The following is a 27,503-nucleotide window of genomic DNA, read 5'->3' on the forward strand; positions in this document are numbered from 1 at the left end:
CAGTGTAGCGAGACCACAGTTGTTTTTTTGGGAGTCCAAATAAGTAACGTAGCTAGGAAGCTACATGTACTGTAGCAGAAATTACGATATATTGCTTAGCTATTAACAGTAACGTTTGCATAGGTTCAAAACACCACAGTCAATCATGGGTCTTACCATCTCGTCAATCTTTAGCCGGCTTTGGGGCAAGAAGCAAATGAGGATCCTTATGGGTGAGTTTTAGTTACTAGCTAGGTGAGCTAGTTAGCATTAGCTTTAGCTTGGAGTTTAGCTTCATGTAATGGAACAATAAAACAACTAACTTAACATGTAAACGTTACACTTCGAGAAAACAGCGAACAGACGTGATCACATTTAGTCACTTAAAATAAACCAGCTCAAAACGTACCTTTTTTTAAACTAGCTTTTAAATTAATTATTATCTTTATTTTATTGTCTTATTTTATTTATATTTTTTAGTTAAATATTGTATTATCATTTCTATCATTATTTGGTGTAGTTTTTTTTAATCATTTTATTAGGTTGATTTTTAAAGTCTTATTGTTTACTGTCTAATTTAGCTATTTTCATTATTTTTAACTTCTTTTTTCTGGTAACTAGTTGGTTTACATTAACTGTCTGTGGCCAACTAGGCTAACGACGTTAGCAGCTGGGAATGTAGTGACTTTAAACCTGAAAAAACGCCCCAAAACTGAAGTTATGTTGTACTATTCCAGTGATCCTTGATTGTTCAGTCAATAAACTCTAAGTTGAACATAGACAACTGTCTCCCTAAACTGGTCATCAGGACCTGGATTTGTGACGTCATCAAGCGACACATTTTGGAGTTGTTCCATGAATGAATTAGTCACCAACTTTGAACTCAAGTTTTTAGCTTTTGAGTGAAATACGTGTTTAAGCAATTACATCCATATTAGTTTTCTGAAAAAGTTTGAATGTGGCGTTACAGGTCTGAATCATAGTTTACTGGGGGCTATAAATATAATATATTTAATATATATTGAATTATTATAAAGTGGCACAAGAAAAAGGCTGAATTGCTGGAGCCCTCTTTGAAATTACAAATGGTCTATTTGTCTGTTGTCCCTACTTCCTACCCTCCCACTATGTCTCTATTATACAAAGAAGCATCTTCTACGTGCAGTGTTTCAAAAGGAAACATTGTGGATCTGTGTTGAGATTAGAAACACATTTCAAGCATTTGTAACTTGGCTAATTACTGGTACAAATAATATTTTTCTTCCCAAAACAACTTGTTGATCTTCATACATTTGAGTTTTCTCTTTAAGGTTTTAAGCTAAAGACATTAGTTTTCATTACGTTAGTAAGTCACTAACTTAAAATGTTATCTACAGTCAGTGGCTGGCTAAGTTAGATTTAACTAGTTGGCTGCAATGGAGTAACATCTGTTGTGCTGCTAATCATTCGCCTATCTGTTGAGTTGACCCTTGTTATGCATAACTTATCACCAAGCCAGCTGTCAAACCAGCGGTTGCTCTGACTCTATTTGCATTGGACTCAAACTACTGTATTACAATTCTGTATTAGGGCTTGTATTTCATCACAGTGAAGCAATTATATAAGCCTAATTAATAAACAATGGACGTATTATGGCATCTTGGTCATATAAAAGGCAAATTAGTTTGTCAGTATGTCTGTCAGTATTTCTATTCAAACAAACCCTGTTGTGATTGGCCCCATGGAATGCTGAACTTAAGGTTCCTCCAGCAATTATCTTATGTGGTCTTTACAAGCAAAGCAGTAGACAAGTTTCCATGTGTTTGTCATTTCTGTTACCATGGATGCCTTGGGTATAAATAATATTTGTGAGATAGACAGGCTCCCTCTTAGCTATTGTGTACAGTAATGTCTATAGGCTGCCTCACTTTTCTATCTTTCTGTGGTGAATGTATGTTTTGATTGTATTCATTCTTTCCTTGCCTACAGTTGGACTGGACGCTGCAGGAAAAACGACTATCTTGTACAAATTGAAGCTTGGAGAAATTGTAACCACCATCCCAACTATTGGTAAGAAATATTCATACTTATATCTATAATGTATTTATTTATTTCCTTCTTGATTTCATGATTTGTGGTTTCCTCATCTCGTGTGCTCGTTAGGGCTGGGTGTCGTTTGAATATTTGATACCTGGGATTCAATAGCATAGTGTTGTCACGATAACAACATTTTGACTTCAATACCGATACCAGCCTAAGTATCACAATACCACGGCAAAAACCTAAAATATAAGGGAAAGTAATGGAATATATTATTAGATGACAGAACTTGGAACATTCTTCATGAAATTATTTAATTAATATGCTTATTGTCTCACCGACACTGTTGAGATGGAACTACTCTGGTCTCTACATTTTGTAATCAGGGTTATCAGCATTTTTTTATACTCAATACTAATAGTATTGAAGCAATTCGATCGATACCACGAAAGTATTGCATTTTGATAACCAGCCATAGTGCTCGTGTAACATGGTTGAAACTAGGGCTGTCATGATTAATCAAGTAAATTGTATAATTCAATGACAACAAATGATCAATTTGAAATGATTGCCTCAATGCTTTGAAACATTTAATTGGTGTATATGCTCCAAAGCATCTGCTAGAAATACAAAAGAGGAAGACAAATTATTTAATTTAGAGGCACTAAGGGTGCTTTCACATATAGTTTTGGTGGACTCGGTGCAGGTCTGGTGGTGAAGTTGCAACATTGTTGCATTCATCATTTGGTTTGTCTGCATTCACACAGAAATTTGTCAGGCGCACCAAACTTTATGAACAATGTCACGCGGTCGAAAAGGGCGCTCGTCTATTGGACACAATGGAGAGTGGAAATCCCTCCCCTTCAGGAAGTGAAATGCGCGAAAACACAAACTGCGTGATAGTAGCAGAGGGCGTGGCATTGATCCATCGTTCGATTATAACCCATTACCGCCATCCTCTAGCTAAACAACTTGTACACCTTGTTGTTTTTGTGAGTGCCCACAAGCAGCTGTTTTATTTGGTCTTCTGCCCATATGTCGATCCGCGGTAATAATAATAATAATAATAATAATAAGCTGCTGTGTTTTTCTTCCTTCTACCCAAGATGCACAGTTAGATATATAGATAGATGCAGTGTGCCGCGCGCCGCGGTAATAATAATAATAAACTGCAGTGTTTTTTGCTTCCTTCTACCCAAGATTTTATCAGGTGACTTCCTACGTTTGGTCCGCGTTTGGTCCGATGAAGCAAACCGAGACCTATGTTTTTTTGGCGGACCAGAGTTTGCGTGTTTGGTCCGCGGACCGAGTTCGACGCGCATTCACACAAACCCAAAAAAGCGGACTATCGAATTCTGGTCCGATAGTCCGGACCAAACAGCTCTAGTGTGAAAGCGACCTAAGATAAAAGAAAATTGTAAACACTGTTAAGTTTTAGCTAAATTTAGATTTGATTAGAATTAGATTAAATTGTATTGTCATTATATAGCACAACTACAGTACAACAGTGTGCACTGCAGGCATTAACCCTCAATGTTCTCAACAAAGAAAAGTCAATACCTGCACACACAATATCACCTTTGCATTGATTTATTAAAGTGAAGTCGAGGTTTCACAAGACCTAGCATTGATATTGTGTGTGTGCGGGCGGGAATTGATTTGGATTTTCAGGGGAATTGATTCCCTGCATCACAGAAGTGATGAAGCAAGTGGTGTCTTCTATGCATCAAAGTGTATCAAAAGAACAGGATGAAAACATTTACTAGCCAATGGTTCCAGGTTGCACAGCCTATAGACTAAGCCAATCATATTTATAATTTGTTGCAGTAAATATTTCTTAAAATAGTTTTTACGCAAGTAAAGACAAATCTGATTAAGTTGATTTAATCTTTGAATAATACATTTACATTCAGTCATTTAGCTGAACGCTTTTATCCAAAACGACTTGTAAATTGTAAACAACAAGTCAGCAGGAGGGGTACAACTCTGGCAGCTAAGAGTTGGTGGTATCAGTGTTTCCCATTAATTACATAGACTGTTTTTTTTTTTTTCAAAAAAAAATAAACCAGTTCAACACAGGTAACCACTTTTGTTTACTTTCTGTGATGGCTCAAATGTATGCTCTAGTCTAGTAGATTTTGAGCACAAAGTTCATCATAGATCTGGCCTCTTTATTTCGCTCTCAAAGTGCACCAGATTGTACAAAAAAATTTATTTCCGGGGAAGCACGCCCCCGGACCCCTCTAGAGGGTCTGAGGTTCACCCACCAGTCACAAAATCCTGTGGGAAACACTGGGTAGGCCTATTGTTCGTCAAATAGTATCGAGCTTGAGTGTTACACTCTTGCATAGTAGTATAGACATATTAGCATGATATGTAGTAGTATAAGTATAGTAGTAAGGTACATAATAGTAAAAAGGCAGTAAGAAGGTTATTACATTTTTTTAATGTCAGATATTGTTTTGAAGAGGTGTGTTTTTGGATGGGTAATCGATAGAATACTCTGGTTATCAAAATGTCAACAGTGACAGGCAGCCATAGTTGAAAATGTGTAGTAATGACCCCTTAGTGTAAACCAGGTCTCTAGACTCAGTCTAAATGGTTGCATATTGTAACGTGTCTGGCTGTGTGACATCAACTTGTCAGCATGAAAATAAACAGCACCAGGATAGTTTAGCAAGTAGCTAATCGGATGTTGTCGCTTTTGGGATTTACTCGACACCCATTTATTATTAAAAAAACATAAAGTTAGGCCTAGGCTATGACCATACGATGCCTGGTCATACGGCATTCATTCAATGTACATATATCAACAAATTGTTTTCACAGACACGAGCCACATGATATCGTTACTAGAGAACTAGACAAGTTAACGCTGTTGCCGGACGGCAGGTGGACAGGAAGTGAAGTGAGTCACTGGCTCAAGTTAAATCAAATTAAACCTGTTGCTACATAGGGGCGGCTAGGTGGCGCAGTGGGCAAGGCGCTCGCCACCAACGCAGGATATGCTGGGTTCGAGCCCAGCTCTCGGCGTTGCTACCAGCTTGGTTGGTCGTTCATACTAATACAATTGGCAGTATTAGGGGGTGGGAAGCTGGTGGGTGGGGATCGGACGCTGTGGACAGCGACTTCTACAGGTCGGTTGGTGCGCCTGCGCAGCAGAATCAGGAAGCGACAGGGGCGGTGTGTCCCTCCCACTCAGACCCTCGCCGCTGAGAGATCGCGCTGTGCAGGTGAAAAGATGCGACGGCTGCCTCCTCGAGTACCGGAGGGGACACGTGATGCAAGGCTTTGTCCATATTGCAGCCGGCTTGTGGGAGGCATGGCCAACAGCGTTCGAGACAGGGGAGGGTAGAATTGGACAATACGAAATTGGGGAAGGGAGACAAATTGAAAATGGGGAGAAAAAAGTAGATAAAAAACAAATAAACCTGTTGCTACATCAGGTACAAACAATGGAGCGCCACTTAGTGACTTAACATGGCACTGCAACTAAATAATAACACACAAATATGATGGGCACATTTGTGACTGTTACAATAAAAGCAAAGATGCAGTTGTGTAATTTATTTTATTGTAAGATTATATTTTGACATATTGCACTATTGCTTATCCTGCTATTAACTGAGCATGCCATGCATGTCTAACCCTACAGCCTATGATAACGTTCCATACCTCCCTGAGTAGACTGTTGGTAACTTTGCTGATTAAAAAAAGAAAGAAAAAAAGTATCCTTCCTATTGCCTACTTAACCCATTCAAGCAATCAAGTTTAAGTTTTTTGAAGATTTTAATTGAACCTTTATTTAACCAGGCAGGTCAACAAATTCCTATTCACAATGACGGCCTGGCAAGAGGACAAAAGGTTCTTTCGAAGGGTAACAGGGAAAGGGTAGATCAAATTAAATGGAAAATAGACAGATGATGCATACACCACAGAGGTAAGGGAAATAATTAAAACACACATCAAATAAAATTACAAGGTATGTAATACATGAAGCAGAACAGATTACAGTTAAAAAGGCTGGGTGACAGTTGCAGGTGTGTGTAAACAACGCTGCGATAAGAGTCCTTAAAAGTATCAGTTTGTCCATTTTCAGTCTTTTGCATCTCAACTGCTACAGCGGATTATTAAAAAAAAGCTAAATAAGGGCACAGGAGAGAGAAGATAATGATGAGGGAGAGAGCCACTGAACGAGGGGACTGCGAATGATGGCGAGAGAGCAAGCTGTTTTTACTCCCGTCTGTGTCGTCCCCTTACAACTTTGAGTCCTTCTCCTGTCTGGACCCAATCCTGTGACTAATTCTGGCTCTTGCCTTGTCCTGATCCTGGTTAAAATGACTCCTATCTTAACTATATGCAACAAACGTAAACCATGGCCCCATTCTAATGTCATCCTACAGGGAACAGCTATATATTAGATAGCGATAGGCAACACTAACCAAGATAAAGATTTGAAGCGGCACAACGACACACAAATAGATTGATGCATGACCCAAAACACTGAGCCTCTCCCAGCTGCTTTTCTGTGCTTTAATTAAAATAATCGCTCAATGGATGTCAGGAGAATGAAATGGTCATCCAGTTCAACACTGACGAGGAACATTCCTGTATTATTTACCTATCAGTGTATTTTTTAAATCTTTTATTATTTCACTCATATCAGTCACATTGTTGCAGAAAATAAAGAACATGAGAAGGAAATAGCATGCAATTAATGCCCTGAGTAGGCTACTGCATAGCAAAAGCCAAGTTAGTATTTGAATAGTTACCAGTGACTATCGAATACTAATTTAGTGAGTCCCTAGCAACCAAATCTTGTGCCACTATTATAAAAGATAGTCTAGAGCCCAGTGCCACTAGTGTAAAAGTTAGTAGTGTAAAAGTTAGTCTAGAGCCCAGTGCCACTAGTGTAAAAGTTAGTCTAGAGCCCAGTGCCACTAGTGTAAAAGTTAGTCTAGAGCCCAGTGCCACTAGCAGAAAAGTTAGTCTAGAGCCCTCGCGTAAACTCACTCCTGAGTTGAAATACCTCCACTTCCCTACCCGAATTGACCTATCTCGCTCTGCCCTCTTTTCTTGATCCTCCAATCACAACTGTTGCTTCACAGGGCGGAGCTTGAGATGGATAAATTCGATCCTTCTCTTACGGCAAACCTGATAAGTCTGTGGTATTAAACTTTGAGCAGAGGTGCAAAGTACCTGGGTCGGTCTCTGAACTTCTCACTAACAACAAGGAAAGCCACAAATACTAGGGTACAGCTAATGGCCACTGTACGCATTCCTTGTAAACAGCTTTCGTTTATTATTCACATTTCTATTATTGTTCTATGAGCTACAAGATGGATACATTCCCAGAACCATTGTAAAGTGCATTTTTGCTGTTTTCTTGCATTGTTTAGATTAGATTAGATTCAAATGTATTGTCATTATACAGCACAAGTACAGTACAACGAAAATAAGATTGGCATCTAACCAGAGTGCAAATGTAACAGTAAATAGTAATATACAATGTACAGGTGATTAAACGGGGTATAAAATATATAAACTAGTACTACTGAGTGTAGTGCTAATCAGATGTATGTACAGAGAGTTGTAGCATTAATATGTACAGTGATACCGGTATGTATAAAGACAGTATGGTAGTAAGTCATACTGGCCAGCAGCGTAACTAGTAAGAGTAGGTAAGGAATATATATAGATATAGTATCGACATATTTGTTTACATTATTTTTTGTTTCACTTTGTTTACATCCTTTAGTTTAGTTTCACTTTCAGCTCTGCACATTTGTAAAGAACTCCTTTTGTTTACAGGTAGAGGTGGTTGGCTTGTTAGATTCCGAGGGACTGAGGAGATTGTATCAGGCCAATGCATTCTTTTTTTAATCTACTTTTTCTCCTCCTTTTTTCTGTATTTTTCTCCCATCCCAATTTACAATTTAGTCGTTATGCAAATCCCCCCCCCCCTTCCTGGTCGTTGCACGCATTTTCCCCCCACTTGCCGGTCTAGGGAGGGTTGAAGCCTATCACATGTCTCCTCCGATACATGTGGAGGCAGCCAGCCGCTTCTTTTCACCTAACAGCGAGGACTCTCATTGGGTGAGTGTAACGCGTGGGAGGATCACACTACCTCACCCAGATCCCTTCCTTGCTGAGCAGGCGCCCCGGCCGACCTGTAGGAGTCGCTGTTTACAACGACCAGGACCCACCCCACCGGCTTCCCACCCGCTGACACTGCCAAGTGCCAACTGTGTCAGTATGGACGACCGACCAAGCCGGCGGTACCACGGCAGCGGATTCGATCCCACTGTCTCTGCGGTGGTAGGCAGACGCTTAGTCCGCTGCGCTACCCGGCCGCTCATTCAGGCCAATCAATTTAAAGCACAAGAGGGCACATGCTTACATGCCTTCAGTACACACCTTTTGTGTTTTCTATGTCATGCCCAATGCTTGTGGTGTGTTTGTACGTTCTTGTGTGCGGGCTGGAGGAACACGCCATTCTCTGGAGCCCTTGTCTCCTACTGTTCGAGCTGGAGGAACAGGGCATTCTCTGGAGCCCTTGTCTCCTACTGTTCGAGCTGGAGGAACACTGCATTCTCTGGAGCCCTTGTCTCCTACTGTTCGAGCTGGAGGAACACTGCATTCTCTGGAGCCCTTGTCTCCTACTGTTCGAGCTGGAGGAACACGCCATTCTCTGGAGCCCTTGTCTCCTACTGTTCGAGCTGGAGGAACACTGCATTCTCTGGAGCCCTTGTCTCCTACTGTTCGAGCTGGAGGAACACGGCATTCTCTGGAGCCCTTGTCTCCTACTGTTCGAGCTGGAGGAACACTGCATTCTCTGGAGCCCTTGTCTCCTACTGTTCGAGCTGGAGGAACACGCCATTCTCTGGAGCCCTTGTCTCCTACTGTTCAAGCTGGAGGAACACGGCATTCTCTGGAGCCCTTGTCTCCTACTGTTCGAGCTGGAGGAACACGGCATTCTCTGGAGCCCTTGGAACACTGCATTCTCTGGAGCCCTTGTCTCCTACTGTTCGAGCTGGAGGAACACGCCATTCTCTGGAGCCCTTGTCTCCTACTGTTCGAGCTGGAGGAACACGGCATTCTCTGGAGCCCTTGTCTCCTACTGTTCGAGCTGGAGGAACACGCCATTCTCTGGAGCCCTTGTCTCCTACTGTTCGAGCTGGAGGAACACACCATTTTCTGGAGCCCTTGTCTCCTACTGTGCTCACCAGCAGAGCCAGTATCTTTTCAAGTAGTGGTCAAAAACTCCCTTGGATAACTTTTTTATTACAGCCTTCTAGCTTTTGACAATTGTGCAATTAAATGCTATTTATAGACCAGTGTCCACTGCAGTAAAGCTAAATTAAAATAATCATAATAATAAAATCTTAAAAAAAATAAAAACTTTCAGTGGAAATATCTTTCTCTGATTCAGCACGTCATTGAAGCAGGAGAACTCTACTTCGATCTGAAGCATCACCTGCCACGTGGTCATTTGTAACCTTGCACGCCTGGCCGCTACACAGCGCTTTGTGTCACCAGCTTCCATTGAAAATGACGTGCCTCCTATTGTTTTGTCGCTCCTGACCTGAGCATCTCTCATCCCTCTCGCCCCTGTTCAGGTTTCAATGTGGAGACGGTAGAGTACAAGAACATCTGTTTCACTGTGTGGGATGTGGGCGGCCAGGACAAGATCAGACCCCTCTGGAGACATTACTTCCAGAACACACAGGTAGGGCAACGCACACACACTCACACAAATACACTTGCCTACTCTCTCTCTCTCTGTGTCTGTCTCTCTCTCTTTCTCCCTCTCTGTCTCTGTCTGTCTCCGTTAGAGCCATATGGAATCCGCGATCACGGAATCGCGGATGGAATCGCGGAATTGAGCAATAAAAATGGAATCAACTATCAAAATATATATATTTTTTTTTCTTTTATGTTGTGGGACTTGTACAGCACTTTGTTCAACTTTGTCAGTGCTGTAAAGTTTAAACCTTTTTAAATCTTAGACAAACAAAACACTTTGCTTTCATGAAATATTGTAAGCCGTCATTTGAGGCTTTATAAAAGCAGCACAATGAACACAAATCTGTCAGTGCCGAGTCCGACCTCATCTTAAATAACAAACAGCATTGCTTGTTGTAATTAACAAAGAGAGGCAGAGTTGAATTTGCAAATATATATATATATATATTTTTTTTTATTTTTTTTTAATAATCGAATTTTATTTTCATATTCGAATCCCATGCCCATCGAAGGAAGCTTCGAAGTATTTAAGACAGCCCTATTAAATGGACTGTTATATCTTATTAAATTGTGGACATTTATTCATTCCCACTTATTAGACACTATTTCTGATGGTAAAATGAGCGTACAAAGCAAAATACAGAATTCTGAAATATTAAAACGGAAAAAACGGAATTTGGAAAAAAATAAAATGGAATTTGGAAAAAAATAAAACGGATTCCATATGGCTCTAGTCTCTGTCTCACTTTCTCCTTCTCTCTCTCTCCCTCTCTGTCTGTCTGTCTCTCTCTTTCTCCCTCTCTGTGTCTATCTCTCTATTTCTCCCTCTGTCTCGCTCTTTCTCCCTCTATCTGTCTCTTGCTCTCTCACTCTCCGTCTGTCTCTCACTCTTTCTCTCTCCCTCTCTGTCTGTATGTCTCTGTTTTTCACTATTTCTCTCTCTGTGTCTATCTCTCTATTTCTCCCTCTCTGCCTCTGTCTATTTATCCCTCTCTGTCTGTCTTGCTCTTTCTCTCTTGCTCTTTCTCTCTCTCTCTTTCTCCCTCCGTCTGTCTCTCTCTCTGTCTCTTGCTCTCTCACTCTCTCTGTCTGTCTGTCTCTCACTCTTTCTCTCTCCCTCTCTCTCTTTCTGTCTGTATGTCTCTGTTTTTCACTATTTCTCTATCTCTGTCTGTCTGTCTTGTCTGTATCTCACTATTTCTCTCACTCTTTCTCTCACTCTGTCTCTCTATCTCTTATCTCTCTCCTCTCTCTCTTTCTCCCTCTGTCTGTCTGTCTCTGTCTCCCTCTCTCTCTGTCTCTATCTCTCTCTCCCTCTCTGTCTGTCTGCCTCTCCCTCTCTCTCCCTCTCTGTCAGTCTCTATCTCTTTCTCCATCTGTCTCTATCTATTTCTCCCTCTGTCAGTCTCTCTCACTCTCTCTCCCCCTCTGTCTGTCTCTCTCTGTCTATCTCTCTTTCTCTGTCTCTCTCATTCTCCTTCTGTCTGTCTCTCTCACTCTCTGTCTATCTCTATCTTAGTGTCTGTCTCTCTCTCTTTCTCTTTCATTTTCCATCAGCCTATTAATTTCACCAAATTAACTTTCAAAATGCAGGATGTTGAATCTTATCAAGTTGTGTCTTTCTCTGTATGACCACCAGTGTTTCTATGCCTGCCCTGTTGATGAGCAGGAGGACGATGACTGTGTGCTTACAGCTGATTGGTCTCTTCTCTTAACGCAGGGTCTCATCTTTGTAGTGGACAGTAACGACAGAGAAAGAGTTGCAGAGTCTGCAGAGGAGCTCTCGAAGATGGTACGTATTTAAAGCTTGAGCAAGGCACCCCCCAAGCTGGCTACCCCCCCCCAACTGCTCCAGTGGAGTTGCTCTGTGGCCAACAGTGTCAGACTGTGGCTGGTACTGGGCGGCTCCCAGGTGTGAATGTGAAGCAGGGCGTTCCTCAGAGAACCTACCCTGGGTAAATAAAAATAAATAAATTGATGAGGTACTGTGTAGCACAATGGGAAACATTCGCTGCCAGGGTTTAGGGCAGGGCTGTACAGTGCGAGATATATATCGCACGTGCTACAGCAACATCCGTCTGTGCGATGAATGGATTTACTTCAGTAGCACTGGTGCGATAGGCATTCGGTTCATATCGATACTCTTATTTTGAAAATCCTGTGGCGGGTCGCATTTCTGCCCAAGCGCAGCTCCAGCCATAATAACTGGCTCTGGCAGCTAGCAACGCTCAGTTCATTTCGATACTCTTATTTTGAAAATCCTGTGTGTCGTGACTCATATCCGCTCGGCTCCACAGCACACAACAGTACTCGTCTCAGTAGCAGCAGTAGCGTCTGGAACGCGGACATTGAAACAGAGCAAGGATAGTGTGGATATTTCGCGACCCAAAACAAATCCCTGCTGTTTTATTCCGCAACGGGTCAAATGCATATAACATGCTTTGCAATCCTCGCCATTCCTTTATGACCACGTCGTGTTTAAGAACGGAATTAACGTTGCATTAGCATAAGCTAACAAGCTAAAACCCTGTTCAGAGCGACAGAACAGCAGAGTGGGGACTGGGAAGGAGGGGGGGGGCGGCATTCTCCCTTCTGTGTGTGTGCGCGTTTGAAAAGATCAGATGAAGTCAGACGAGTATATTATATTGATACTAAATGTACTGAGGGTGCACAGAATCAGATAATGTTCATATTTAAACATAAAAAATACAATACATACCGGTAATAAATGTATTCATGATCATCATGCAACATAAAACAATTGCAGGAATGGTTTGGGAGAGGAAGGGGGTTTAGGTTGCGTGTTCCAAAAAAAAGGTACTTAAAGTTTAAAGCTTAATATATCAAAACGTGGCACTTTATAGTGAAAGTCTATTTGGTCTATTTGTATTAAAAACAATAAATAGTTTTTCATTTAAATGTCTGGAAGAGCTCAAATATTTTTTTTCAAATTATATTTTCGTTACCTTTTTTGAGTTGATCTAAATGTTACTGATTGTGTTAAATGGGCTTATGATATCATCTCATATCGATTGCAGGCACCTGCATTGTATCGTATCGTGGCAGATATCGGCAAATATCGTATCGTTGTCCTAAGAATCTATATCGTATCGTGATGAAACTGGTGATTCCCACCCCTAGTAGAGTCCATACACCCAACACCAAATCCCATAATTCCTTACACGTAACGTGTAATGGCGGTGTGACGTCAACTTGTCAGCATGAAAATGACAGCCAAACATGGCACTGCAACTAAATAACACAAATACAATAGGCACATTTGTGACTGTTACAAATATAACACGTTTTATACTTGTGCTACAAGATTTTGGCCTGTGCTACAAAACTATCAACCTCTGTAGCACCAGTGCTATGTGCAAAAAAAGTTAACGTACAGCCCTGGTTTAGGGTGCGAATCTCACCAGGGCTGGCCACCTATATGTTACATAATGCACTCATGTTGCTTTGACACTTGATGCCCACAAAATGGTTTTAAAAATAAATTATTTATAATCTGTAATAACATTTCAACACATCCGTGTCTTCTATTAGAAACATAGACCATTTAGCATCCCCAGTGGTGCTAATGGTTATGTCAGAAGTGACATCATCTGGATGAAACACCGTTACATGATAATTACCTCTTCAACTGTATCTTAACTCCATTATCTATGTTGATTCACTTTTTAACATACATAGTTAATCTGCTGTCTTATTTATGCAGATGCCAAGTTACTGATCACTATTTATGAATGTGGTAAAGGTCATTGTTATCTATATGAATAGCTGGTCAAGCCTCACCCTCCCTGTCTTTAGCCTATAAGCAACAGGCTTCCAATTGTGGGAGGGGTTTAAATGGTCTGTGTTTCTATTGTGTAACTAAGCCACGGATGTGTTGAAACGTCAGTGATTTCTTTGCACCCTATTAAATATTTGTCTAAAGATGATCTGTGTCTCCAGTACCTTCCTTCTTGATGACTATATGGTCCTTATCTCAGTAGCACCAGTAGGGTAGGGTAGGGTTCGGTATCAGTAGTACCCAACGGTACCCTCTCTCTGTAATAACAATTTTTTTTATTTCAGTTATAAAAAAAATAAGTCAAAACTTCTCAATTTCAACAGTTATTTATTGTTGTAACACACCACACAAAATAAATCGCATGATCATGTATTACGTTTTTAAATGTTTAAATATCAACATTATCCGGCCATCAGAAAATGTGGTATCGTTTGATCTAGCGTGATCGGTCGGTACCCTTAACACTTTGGATGCCCAACCCGAGTTTTCTCGGGTTTACCCCCTGCGGGTTGAATGCCCATAACGAGAATATTCTTTTTTTTTCTTTTTTTCTTTATTAGCGATCTGAATTCATATTTCATCAACCGAGTCTACCGTTGGTAAATCAGCCACTCCAGGCGCTCAGATGTGAAAAAAGCGCCCCCTATCGTCTCCCAGATGGTAATTCACCCTTTTGGATTGGACTCAATGAAAAGGCATGAGAAAAAAAGACCCGGACTCCACATTTTACTTCTCACGCATGTGACCGGAGTCGATCAGCTTCATTCTGGACCCTCAGAGCAGCAGGGATTATGTGTTGTACAGTATACGCGGTGGATCAATAAAAGGATTGATTTTCGGAATGGTGATCAGGAATTGGAATAATCCATTTGGATACCATCTGATCTCCGGTAAGGAATCTATTTTACCAGTATTAGGATAATCAGACCCGTTTTCACTGAGATATAAGCTTTTTCTTTTTTTTGTGATATGGCTGTTTGACTCTTAAGAGCGATCAGGAACTGAGAGAATCGATTTTCAGCGCGCTGCACTAGCGTGCACACGTACACATATACTATCGATAATCTAGCGTTTTTTTGAAAACTATTCATAAACACGTTCTAGAATATTACAGTACGGGGCGATTATCATGGAATCCTCTTTTTTTTCTCGTGAAAACGAGGGGTTTTCTAAATGCTATGAAACGGAAATGAACCGATAAAAAAACAATCTGCTTCGACAATGTTGACTGGAAATAGGTCATTGATAATGCGACGGGCAGATTAGACACATAGCCATAATTTAAAACATAGATTAGGCGCCATAATTTAAAACATAGATTAGGCGATATTAATGCTAACATTGAAGTGGATGTGGGCATTCAAGCACTACATGTGCGCCCCCTGCTGGGCATTCAAAGTGTTAAAAGTATAGAGTTTGGTGCCCAACCCAGGGTTCGCACAAGGTCCTTGAAGTGCTTAAAGTGCTTGATTTGACAAACATTTCAAGGCGTGGAATTCCTTGAAAACAGCCAATTTTTTTACGAGGTGTTTAAAAAGTCATTGAAATTCAAATCAACCAATCGCATTGAAAGTTTTGTTCATCCATTATAAAAAAAATTCTGAATCGAGAAATTTTATTTTTTTTATTTAAACTAACTAATTGTCGGAAATTGGTTTTAAGCCATAACTATTGGATACAATTTTCTTTCTAGAAAAAACGGCATTTAAAAGTGAATTGTATCCTTTTAAATGCCCTTTTAACCCTTTATCTGCCAGGGATTATTCTGATCTTAATCCACTGTCTGCCAGTACTGTAAGTCTATGGAGATGTTCCCCTTCTTTGCAGGGCTATAACTTTTTAAATTGTATTGCTAAATTGACATTACTATGGCCCATTCAACGTCAAGTATCTATCGTTTAGGATGTAGCAACGTTCTACTTTTTCATTCACATATTCATACTAAAATACGGTCTAAAGTATAAATATGTTTTTATCGTTTTCTGCAGCATTCTGCAGAACGCGAGTTATAGCTATAAATACATATATTACATCATCAAATGTAGTTTGATACCGATTGACGTCAGATTAAAAATTTCAATTGTACAAGGTCCTAAACGTCATGCCTCATCATCTGCTGGTGACCGGAGGGGGGGGTGGGGGGTATAAGTCCGTGGCCGACATTAAATCATTCATGTAGTATGGGCGATACATAGATCACAGCAGTTTATATGGATCATAATAATCAAACACGCTGAAACTTACCGCAGCTTCCTCTGACCGTTGGGTGGTCAGCGTGGAGCAGAAAGCTCGCGATTATGGGATGTTGATATATGCAATCCATTTCCAGGTTGTATAATAGTATATACGTCCAAATCATGTTGTTTATCGAGTTATTGGCAACGGATCGCTATCCAGTGTATCAAGCTCGAGTCCCGGGAGCAATAGCGAGTGGCCGGACGAAATATGGTTGAGCACCACTTCCTGCCTTACGGCGTCATTGACAGATTACGCATGGCGGAGAATGACGTGGTAACACGTCATTGGCGAATAAAGGGTTAAAATAAAAAATAGTGCCTAGAAAAGTACTTGAAAGTCCTTGAATTGGACTTCCGGTATGAGAGCGGAAGGGTAGCACGCATGCGGTGAGGCTCCTGGTCAAAAGAGTGAAAAACGGAGAAATAAAGACCCGAAAAGTGACAAAGTGATTAAAAATGAAGATGCAAATGAGAAGGAAGGAGGAGAAAACAATTATGAAGGAAAGAGAAATGGAGGACTCGCAGGAAGAGGAGAGTTCGATGGAGCAGAACCCCCGAGGCGAGACCGAGAAGGGGCAGGCGGAGGAAGGGGGAGTTTCGGCTGAGACGGACAAGGGAATGCCAGGATGGGCCGTGCTCATGCAGGCCGGGATATTGGCGACCATAAAATTTAACTCGGACACGATGCAGGCGACCATAAAACTGAACTCGGACACGATAAGAAATTATATTGGGAAGTTACGGGAGGAATTGAGGAAGGAACAGGAGGACTTCAGAGGTGAAATGAATACAGAACTCAAAAGGGTGGATGAGAAGATGGCGGAACAGGACAGAAACGTAACAGAGGTACAGACTAGAACGGCGCAAACGGAGGAATGGAACACAGAGATACACGAGGTGTTAACGTGTGCGATTCAAAAACAAGAACAGATGGAGACAAAGATATCGGACATGGAGGGGAGGTCACGGAGAAATAACATCAGAATATGGGGATTGAAAGAAGGAGTCGAAGGGGAATCGGTGACCCAATATGTGGAAAAGCTTATCAAGGAACAACTGGAGGAGACGGGACTGGAAAAAATTGAGATACAGAGGGCCCACGTTGGCTCCGAGACCGAAACCGGACAGACCTCCGAGGGCGGTGATTATTAACTTTCTGAGATTTGAGATTAAGGAATTGATACTCAGAACCGCGTGGACCAAGAAGATAGAAATCGAGGGGAAAAGACTGTCGTTTGATCACGATTACTCGACAGCGGTAGCAATAACACGCAGGTCCTACGCGGGACTGAAGAGAATTCTGAAAGAAAACGGAATGAAATTCCAATCACCCATGACCTCGCTAAGGATTCACTGGAAGGAAGGGACGGTGACGTACGCGACGGCGCGGGAGGCGGCGGAGGAGATGAGGCGACGGGGGATGCAGATGGCGGAGGACGGAGAAGGAAGGGGACAGGAGGGCCAGACGCTGAGCCTGCAGCAGAGATTGGAGAAAGCACGCAGATGGACCAGAGTAGGAGATCGAAACCCGGGAGAGGAGGGAGGAGAGAGGAGAAGGCCGAGGTGGGACGTGACAGACCGAAGGCGGAGACGGACGAGGAGGCCAGAGACGGAGAAGGAGGGGAGAGGAGGCGGGAGGAGACGAACGGATGAGTACACACACAAGAGATTGAAAAAACTATCCAAATAGAGACAAAATATAGAAACTGAAATAACATATACATAAACACACATTCCCAGGTAGAGGCAGGATATAGGAACGAACATAATGTATACATGGACACATAATACACATGCTGATGGAGGAAATAAATGGAAATATAATTAGGTATGATAGACGGAACACAGAACATATTGAAACAAATACATAATCACACGCTGCGAGTAACACAGTTGGAAGGGATTAAGGGGATAAATGGACATCACATAGAAAATAGAGGGGAGGAAGAGAAAGTAAGAAGGGGTACACAGAAGACACCACACACGGGTTTGGGAGGAAGGAGGGACATTGGAACATATGAGCCACATTGAGAGGGACCTAGGAAATGGGGGTCTTTGATCAGAATGAAGGACAGAGCGCTTTTGACCAGGAGCTCGACAGCAATAAAAACAGTAAGAAGGCTGGACAAATATGACGAGCGGTTGGGCGTAAAGGTTTCAAACCCCCAAGCCGTCAGGAGGAGGCCTCTCACTAGGAGAGCAATTACTCCTCACCCACCAGCAGGGGACAGGGGGGGACACAGGGACCCCCCCGAACGCCTTGGGAGCACTTTATGTAAAGTTTATGTTTTTTATTTATGTTAAACATTATATGTATTCGGTGAAGAGAGCGGAGGCTACAACCGGAGGGGGGAATGAATGTGACATGGGGGGGACTGACAGACGAAAGAAGAAGAAAGATGACGATGGTTAAAGGTATAAAAATGATGTCGTTAAACGTTAATGAATGAATAATACGATAAAGAGGGGCAAAGTGATGTTGAAATGTAAAAAAAGTGAGATGGAAGTGATTTTTCTGCAGGAGACACATTTGGTAGCACAGGATCATGAGAAACTGAAGAGATTTGGATATGAAAATGCATACTATAGTTCCTTTAAACGGAACCTGAGGAGAGGAGTAATCACGTTAATCAAAAACACAGTCAAATTTGAATTGATCAAGGAAGTAAGAGACAAGGAGGGAAGGTTTGTTCTGGTGAAGGGAAAAATGGAGGGTCAAATGATTACGTTAGTGAATGTTTATGCACCCCCAGAGAGTGAGAGGGATTTATATGAGACCATTTTTGATATTATAGTGATGGAACTAGAAGGGATATTGATATGTGTGGGAGATTTTAATGTAGTACTGAATCACGACCTAGACACCACGAGTACTAGAAAAGGACGGGCACCAATCAGTAGATATATGAATATTCAGATGACGGAAATGGGAATTACAGATGTTTGGATGGGGATGCACACCATGGACAGGGAATACACACATTACTCACACCCGCACGTGACATATGCGAGAATAGACTACTTTTTGATGACGACGGGGGACAGTTACAGGGTACGGGAGAGCAGAATAGGAGTAGCGGACATATCGGATCACAGTGCCATATATCTGACAGTAGATCTAGAAGGGAGAAGGAGGAACACGATCTGGAGACTTAAATGTAGGAATATTAAATAACAAGGGGGTGGTGAGTCAGATCAAGGAGGAGATAGCCAGGTATAAGGAAGAAAATGACAACGGGGCGGTAGACCCGAACATTCTATGGGACACACTGAAGGTGGTGATAAGGGGGAAATTGATGGAGAAGACAGCAATGCTGAAGAAGGCCAGAACGGAGACATATCACAATCTGATAGGGAAGCTGAAGAAGCTAGAGGGGAGACACCAGATATCAAAAGAACAGGAAACGCTCGGAGAAATCAAAGAAGTAAAGGCCAGGATAAATAGGGAATTATTGACGGAAATAGAAAAGAAAGCGAGGTTCATGAAACAAACGTACTATGAAGGGGGACCAAAAGCGACCAGACTGTTGGCTAGGAGAATTAGGACGCAACAGAAGTTGAACACGATACACACAATAAGGGATACAAAGACTAATGAAATATTGAGAGACCCAGCTGAAATAGAGAGGACATTTAGAGAATACTATGAGAAACTATACACACAGCCAAAAGCAGCGGGAGAAGAGGAAATAGAAGCATATCTGGAGAAGCTAGAGTTACCATCGATAGGGAAAGAACAGAATGAAGAATTAAATAAAATAATTACGGAACGAGAACTGGAAGAGGCAATTAGTAGAGCTAAAAACAACAAAACTCCGGGGAGCGACGGATTCCCATCGGAATTCTACAAGACATTTAGAACGGAATTAGCACCCATGTTAGGGGCGGCGTTCAGACACACAATGGAAGAGGGCATAATGCCCCCCTCGTGGAAGGAAGCCATAATCACCACGATACCGAAGGAAGGGAAGGATAGAGAATTATGTAGTAGTTTCAGACCTGTGTCCATACTCAACGTGGATTACAAGATGTATACATCGATAATATCAAAGAGATTTGAGACGTTTATGCCAGACATAGATGAAGATCAAACTGGATTTATTAAAGGGAGACAGACACAGGACAACGTGAGAAAGACATTACACATAGTAGAGGAGATACAAAAACAAGGTGGTAGCGCGGTACTGATTAGCCTAGATGCAGAAAAAGCATTCGACAGTGTGAGCTGGACATTTTTATATAAAACATTGATGAGGTTCGGACTGAACGGGAGGGCGATGAAGATGATCAAGGCGCTATATCAAGAACCGACAGCGAGGGTTAAGGTGAATGGCAGCCTGACGGATAGAATCAGATTAGAGAGGGCTACCAGACAGGGATGTTGTCTCTCACCAACGCTCTTCGCCGTTTTCATAGAACCACTGACACAACTGATCAGACAGACCGAGGACATTAAGGGAGTAATGATAAAGGGAACGGAATATAAACTAGGCCTATTTGCGGACGACGTGATAGTATACATGAGGCAACCAGACAAGAGCTTCCCGGCACTGATGGATCTACTGAAGGATTATGGCCACTACTCAGGATACAAACTAAACGTGACAAAGACACAGACCTTAGCATGGAACTATACCCCAACGACGGAAATTAGGGAACAGTACGGGATAAGATGGGACATGGACAAGATTAAATACTTAGGGGTGAACATCACGAGAGGGGTGGGGAAACTGTTTGAGGCGAACTATACACAGATAAATCAGAACATCAAGAGAGACTTAGAGAGATGGACAGTAATGCCCTTGGACTTCAATTCAAGAATAGAGGTCATTAAAATGAACATACTATCAAGGTTACTGTACCTATTCCAGTCACTACCGATACAAATACCACAGAATCAATTCAGGGAGTGGGACAGACTGATATCGAGGTTCATATGGGCGGGGAGAAGACCACGGGTCAGATATAAAACACTACAACTACCAAAGGAAGAGGGAGGGATGGCAGTACCCAGCCTACAAGATTATTACTATGCAGCACAACTGAGAGCAGTGACGTGCTGGTGTAACGACAGATATGAGGCAAGATGGAAAGACATTGAAAAAGAAGGGGAGGGATACAAGGTACAAGCTCTGGTGGGAGATAGGGAACTATTTAAAGAAATAGTTCCCTATTAGATCCAATCACCAAATGCACCTTGACCATATGGAACAGAGTAGTAAAAACACACAAATTGGAGAAGCAGTCAGGGGTTCTGAGATGGGTAGCACATGACAAGAGATTCAAACCAGGGAGGTTAGACCATGGATTCAGAAGGTGGGAGAGGGGGGGGGGGGGGCAACAGCGATATGCAAAATGATAGAGAAGGGGGAAATGCAAACACTACAAAAATTAAAGGAGAAATTTGGACTAGAAAACAAGGACCACTTCAGATATCTACAGATTAGAGATTACTATAATAAAGAAATAAGAGGGGACAAGGAAGAAGAACAGAATGGAATAATTAGGATGATAGTAAGGGCATACGAAGGAGGGAAAGGAAGGGTAATATCAGCACTGTACCGGGCTATAATGACCAGCAAGGGACACACGACCGATTATATAAGGGAGAAATGGGAGAGAGAACTAGAGATAGGAATAACAGCTAAGGAATGGGGGAACATATGCGAGGTGCAACATTCAACAACAGGATCGAGGATATGGAAAGAGTTTGGATGGAAAAACATAATCAGATTCTTTATAACCCCAGAGCTGAAGGGAAAATATGCACCAACACAAAGAGCATGCTGGAGGATGTGTGGGAAGGAGGGGGCAAATCACACGCACATATTCTGGGGATGTCAGAAGCTGAAGGGGTATTGGGAGGAGATAGGGGAGGCAATGGCCAGAATAATAGGATACGGGTTACCACAAACGGGACTGGTGCTTTACCTAGGGGACCTGACGCACGAGGGAATACAAGGGGGGGACAATTATTTAATAAAGATAATGTTGATATCGGCCAGAAAAGCAATAACGTGACTGTGGTACAAAGAAGATCCACCAACAATAGCACAATGGGTAGGAATAGTAGAGGAGATACAGGATATGGAGAGGATAACACACATGCTGAGGCTACAGGAAGAGACATTTGGGGAAAGATGGGGAAAGTGGGAGGATTATAAGGGGAACGAAAACGACATCACAGAGGAGGAACTAAATGCAGCACAAGAGGGCGAAGGGTAAAGGAGGAAAGAGGTTCAAGGAGGGTCTCTGAACCCGTGTCACACACCTTTGTTTTAGTTAGTTTTTTCTATTTTTATTTCTGTTGGGTATGACAATTGTTTTATGTTTTTTGTACTTTATTATTTAGGTCTGTTTAACAGTGTTGTTTTATTGTATGTTTATTTTTAATTTCATGAATGTACCCGTATATGTATGTTGATATGTTATGGAGATCAATACAAATGTTATGTTGTATGTCCATAAATGTTGAATAAAAATTTAAGTTAAAAAAAAAAAAAAGTCCTTGAATTTCATTTTGCAATGTCTGTGGGAACCCTGCCAACCCTAAGCACCGGTCCTCATCTGAACAGGTTTAGCGTGTGAACCCTCCAGGTTAAACTGCATGGGGAGGATCTGGGTGTCGGCCACGGAAAGCCTCTTGAGGAAAAGCACACTCCTAGCTCTCTAGTTAGGTTTGTAGTGTTTGTGTTCTGAACTCTCCTCTTCCTCTGCGCCTCCAGTTGCAGGAGGATGAGCTGAAGGAGGCGGTGTTGCTGGTGTTTGCTAACAAACAGGACCTGCCCAATGCCATGTCTGTCAGTGACCTCACAGACAAACTGGGTCTGCAGAGCCTGCGCAGCAGAACTGTAAGTAACGCAAACATTTTGCACCCTGAGATTCATCTCCACAGACGGGATGTGGTTCCCGGTGTCATATGAAATGTTGACTCTGCGTGTAAAACGGATCGCTTCCCGCAAATGTAAGCTATTTATAAATAAGACACAAGGTACTTGTGCCCTAGTGATGAGGGTAAGCGCTCAATGAAGAAACCCAATCCCCTTTGCCAAACATCTATGCTACACATAGTGGTCAAATAAAAGGTGTGTGTGTGTCAGTCACATAATTATGTCTTGCTTGATTGATTGAAAACTTTATTAACAGATTGCAGAATGGGTACAATACAGTACAGCTCAATACACACAATTTGACTGATATGTCATGTCAAATTCTGATTCTAGCCCATAATGGGACCAGCATTATGATACCCTGCACAGCCCAAGGCCGGGTGCCACTCAGTGGCCGATGAAAGAACCAACCTTCACCCCACACCGCAAGATGGCTTCCGTATATATATATATATATATATATATATATATATTAGTGCTGTCAGGCGATTAAAAAAATTAATCTAATTAATTACAGGGTTTGTAATTAATTAATCTAATTAATCGCATTTTAATCGCATAACATTTTATGCCTGATATTCTATATTCTATAATCATATTTCAAATTGCATGTGTCCGGATGGCAGAATTCAGTACTGTCATGCCACTGTCCTGATGAAGGCTGAATAGCCGAAACGTTGACGACAATAAAAGCAGAGAAAAAGTGAGTGCGGGAATTGTAAATTTTTTCATCTGATGACAATTAAGGGGAGCAATTCCCAGCGCAACAATATTTTTTGAGAGAGTGCATGTTGATTTTTCACTATAGAATTCAGTACTGTATCTACAAAACCTTCTGTTTAATCATCTTCCATCTATTAATTTGCTTAGATTTTTCAGGTCTGGTCAATTTGAGCATGGTGTTATTCACAGTCAAAGATAAAAAAAATGTATTGATATTCTCATTTGGTTCATTACAATTGACTAAAAATAAAATTTTCATTCTATCAATCACAGCGCAGATTGATTGATTGAATGAAAATGTTATTAACAGATTGCAGAATGGGTACAATACAGTACGGCTCAATACACACAATTGTTAAGGGGATGCAGACCAGAGAGACTTTCGTCTTGTTTACATCAGGGTCCCCCATTTTCAATTCATAATGAATTGTAAGTAAGGGTGCAACTTGCACCGTGCAATCCATTCTTTGTGGATCTAGCCCACAGTATTTCTGACACTACATTCCCTGAGATTCATAGATTTCCCTAGAATCAGATACCAAGAACATGCAAATGGACCATATTAAAAATAAAGTATGTAAATGTGTATTCTACATTCTTATGGAATGAATGAGATACAAAAAAAATTATATAAAAAAAAATTTGTAATTAATTTTGAGTTAATTTTCATAACGCGATAATTTGCTGTGTAATTAATTAATCTAATTAACGCGATAAACTGACAGCCCTAATATATATATATATATCCACATCTGTCTACATACCTGCATATAATCCTTTTTACATACCTGTAGATACTATATCGATATCTGTACATATCCCTTATCTACTCTTACTAGTTACGCTGCTGGCCAGTATGACTTACTACCAGTGTCTTTATACCTGTATCACTGTACATATTCTACTACAACTCTGTACATACATCTGATTAGCACTATTACTCAGTAGTACTAATGTATATATTTGAGACTCAGTTTAATCACCTGTACATTGTATATTACTATTGCACTTTACTATTACATTTGTACTCAAACCTTTTTCTGCTGTACTGTACTTGTGTTGTATAATGATAATGACAATACATTTGAATCTAATCTAATCGGTTTGAATTAGGGGTGTAAAGGTACATGTATCCGTACCAAACCGAACCGTTTCAGTGTGTACCGTACCGAACGGCTGTGTAGTGTACCGAACGAATACAACGTTATGTTAACCACTAACGACCGCCCACCGGGGGCTGTTTTTTTTCACAAAATATTATTATTATTTTGTCGATTTATTAATTTCAATATAGAATATTCATTGACAGCCCTACAAGTACAATTAGTTACTGCACACTACATCACCCCTGAGTGGAACATGGAAAGCCAAACTTTCCCCCACTGTACCTGAAAACCCGTACCGAACCGTGACTTCAAAACCGAGGTACGTACCGTACTGTGGCTTTTGTGTACCGTTACACCCCTAGTTTGAATATAACCTTAAAGCCTGTAAACAATATTGTGTATTGGCTAGCTAGTTGGCTAGGTTAAACACCAATGTTATTTAATTAATTTCTACATAGTCTGTAACCCCAGTGTCATTAACTTGGGCAACAGTCCACGTTTCACTGAGGTCAACCAAATGTCACGCAGAGCCATATTTCACACGCCGCCGGTGTTGCGCATATTCCTCTCTGTTTACCATCAATTCTCTGTGCCCCCTCCTTCCTTCTCTCCACAGTGGCATGTTCAGGGAACCTGCGCCACAACGGGCACAGGGCTGTATGAAGGACTGGACTGGCTGTCCAACGAGCTTTCCAAGCAATAACGACGGACAGACTGGACCGATGAGAGAGAGAGAGTGAGAGAGGGGGAGTGAGTGAGAGAGAGAGGAAGAGGCAAAAGATACGCCAGAGAACAGGACAGAAGACTAAGTCAATTCAATCAAGAAACATTTGGTCTCGAAGCACCTGTTTTCATGAAAAGGACAGAGCCGGTGGACAATGCAATCAATATAACGGAACATCTTATTATCCCTATTTTGTTTTTCATTTTACTTTATTATTATTGTTGTTATCCCTTCACATGGTCTCTATTTACACCTGTCTGTTTCCCCAACATCATATACGGTATGGCGGTGAGTAAAACAACGCCTTCAGTTGCATGGTGAGCCAATGGGCCATTAGGAATTAGTCATGCAAGCGGTGAAGAGAATCATGGGAGTTTGTATTTCTCACGACCCCTCGGCCACCGCTCGGCTCCGTAACGGGAAGAAATTGCCGTATTTGTTTTACCCATACTAACGGTCAAGGTAAGGGGCGGGGGATATGATAATCTGACCCAAGAGATTTGGTTCGAGGACAACTTGTAGGCTACCTCAAGCTGTTCAGCTCCCACGAGACCCCTCATGGACATTTTGACCTCCGCTGACCCCCCCTGACCCTTTTTGCTCTTTTCGCTGCCACGTGCTAGCTCTCATTTCAGTCCGTTTCTCGCAAGACAAAAAAGTTGTCTTTATAGAATGAGATGAAGGAAGGCCTACAGTGGTTTTTGAAGTAGTTTATGGATGCAACTAAGTGGAACCTCTCGGTCCCAAAGGAACCATAAAGGATCGATGTGCCTTCTGGTCCCTTTTTACACTAAATTTATGTAATCCTTTCTTATCTCATTCGCTGTTAGGACCGGTAGAACTCTTCCCTCTGACGCTTTAGTGTTAACGTTTAGTTTTTCCTCTCGTGAGACAAAACGATGAACATTTCCTCCCGGTGCTCTTGGTTCATAAGCTGCGGTGAAGCGAATCCACAGACGAGTGCGGGTGGGGATGTTGTAACCGATCACACCCTGGAACCACGCTCTGATGTAACCGATCACACCCTGGAACCATGCTCTGCTGTAACCGATCACACCCTGGAACCACCCTCTGTTGTAACCGATCACACCCTGGAACCATGCTCTGTTGTAACCGATCACACCCTGGAACCACGCTCTGTTGTAACCGATCACACCCTGGAACCACGCTCTGTTGTAACCAATCACACCCTGGAACCACACTGTTGTAATCCACAGACGAGTGCGGGTGGAGACCGCTCTGTTGTCACCATCACACCCTGTAACCACCAGGACCCCCGATTCAATACTTCTCACCTTCGTCTCCTCCTTCCCGTCTTCCGAATAGCCCCGTCTGGAACAACGGCGTTTGATTGAATGCTCTTGCCTTCTCCTATCCGTTCTCAAATGGGAAGCCAGGTCCATTTTCCCACACGGATTAGTGTCATTGACTGGAGGTTTTGTAATTGTGATCATTTACCCGACGGCTTCTGTAGTTTAAATCGGTCACGACTCAACTTTTCTTTTGCCAAGTCCAGAAGGTAGAAAATCCGGAGCAGTTGTAATCAGGAGGACGTTACATGGATACCCGTCCTTCTGAGCGGTCTGGCTGGCATTTCACACAAACATTACATTACAGTGCCCCCTGGTAAAACAAATCCAGTTCTGAATTGGGACTATAAGTCTCATGGAAGATCAGTCGTGACCTCAAGGAAGAAAGGAAGGAAAGATTCACCTTCTTAAGCCGATATCAGTGCAGTTTAGTTAAGTGGCATGTTGTTCTTGTTGTTGTGGTTGTTCTTGTTTTTTCCATTTTGATTCAGCAGTGCTTACTTGTGCCTGAGCTTGCTCTGCAATCTGACGGCTGACGTCATGCGTGTAATTAATCTACCCCCTATCCCAACAACCGGGAGGGAGGGGGACGCACACAAACTGCCCCCCCCCCCCCCCCCCTTGTCCCTTTTGCACACAACCACACCTGCCCACCCAGCGGGGTGTACATTCCAGACCTGGGCTTTGTGACGCTGCATGGAGCTGCCACTCTTAAAATTATGTGCTGAATAATATTTTACAGAAAATGTCTAAATAAAGAAATTCACAGTTAAAAGAAACCCTGGCTAACTCCTATTACTGTTGGAAACAACAAGTGTCATCTTAGAAGAACTGAAGCCCCCCCCCCCCATGCACCTGGTTTCACTGTGTATGTGCTCTATTTATAAAAGGGAATAAACCAGGCTGTTGGTGTCACAGTTATTTTACTTAAACTTTTTTTTAAGATGTTTTTATTTTATTTTATTTTTTA

At 41.8% G+C, this 27,503-nt stretch overlaps 1 protein-coding gene across 1 annotated transcript; it reads left to right on the forward strand.

Annotated features, from left to right (window-relative positions):
- On the forward strand, positions 1–27,410 carry LOC311245621 (ADP-ribosylation factor 4-like). Its single transcript, XM_084335530.1, has 6 exons — positions 1–212; positions 1,948–2,028; positions 9,618–9,727; positions 11,465–11,536; positions 22,506–22,631; positions 25,116–27,410. Exons 1-6 carry the CDS (start codon positions 146–148, stop codon positions 25,200–25,202), a joined length of 543 nt encoding a protein of 180 aa, XP_084191656.1. The 5' UTR covers positions 1–145; the 3' UTR covers positions 25,203–27,410.
- Positions 27,411–27,503: the final 93 nt, after the last annotated feature.

This window comes from Notolepis coatsorum, assembly GCF_963971535.1.
Source record: "Notolepis coatsorum genome assembly, chromosome: 18".
Lineage (NCBI taxonomy): Eukaryota > Metazoa > Chordata > Actinopteri > Aulopiformes > Paralepididae > Notolepis > Notolepis coatsorum.

Coding starts and splice junctions, on each gene's coding strand:
- LOC311245621 (XM_084335530.1), top strand. CDS start 146: ATGGGTCTTACCATCTCGTCAATCTTTAGCCGGCTTTGGGGCAAGAAG. Junction 2,029..9,617: donor AACCACCATCCCAACTATTG/GTAAGAAATATT, acceptor GCCCCTGTTCAG/GTTTCAATGTGGAGACGGTA. Junction 9,728..11,464: donor ATTACTTCCAGAACACACAG/GTAGGGCAACGC, acceptor CTCTTAACGCAG/GGTCTCATCTTTGTAGTGGA.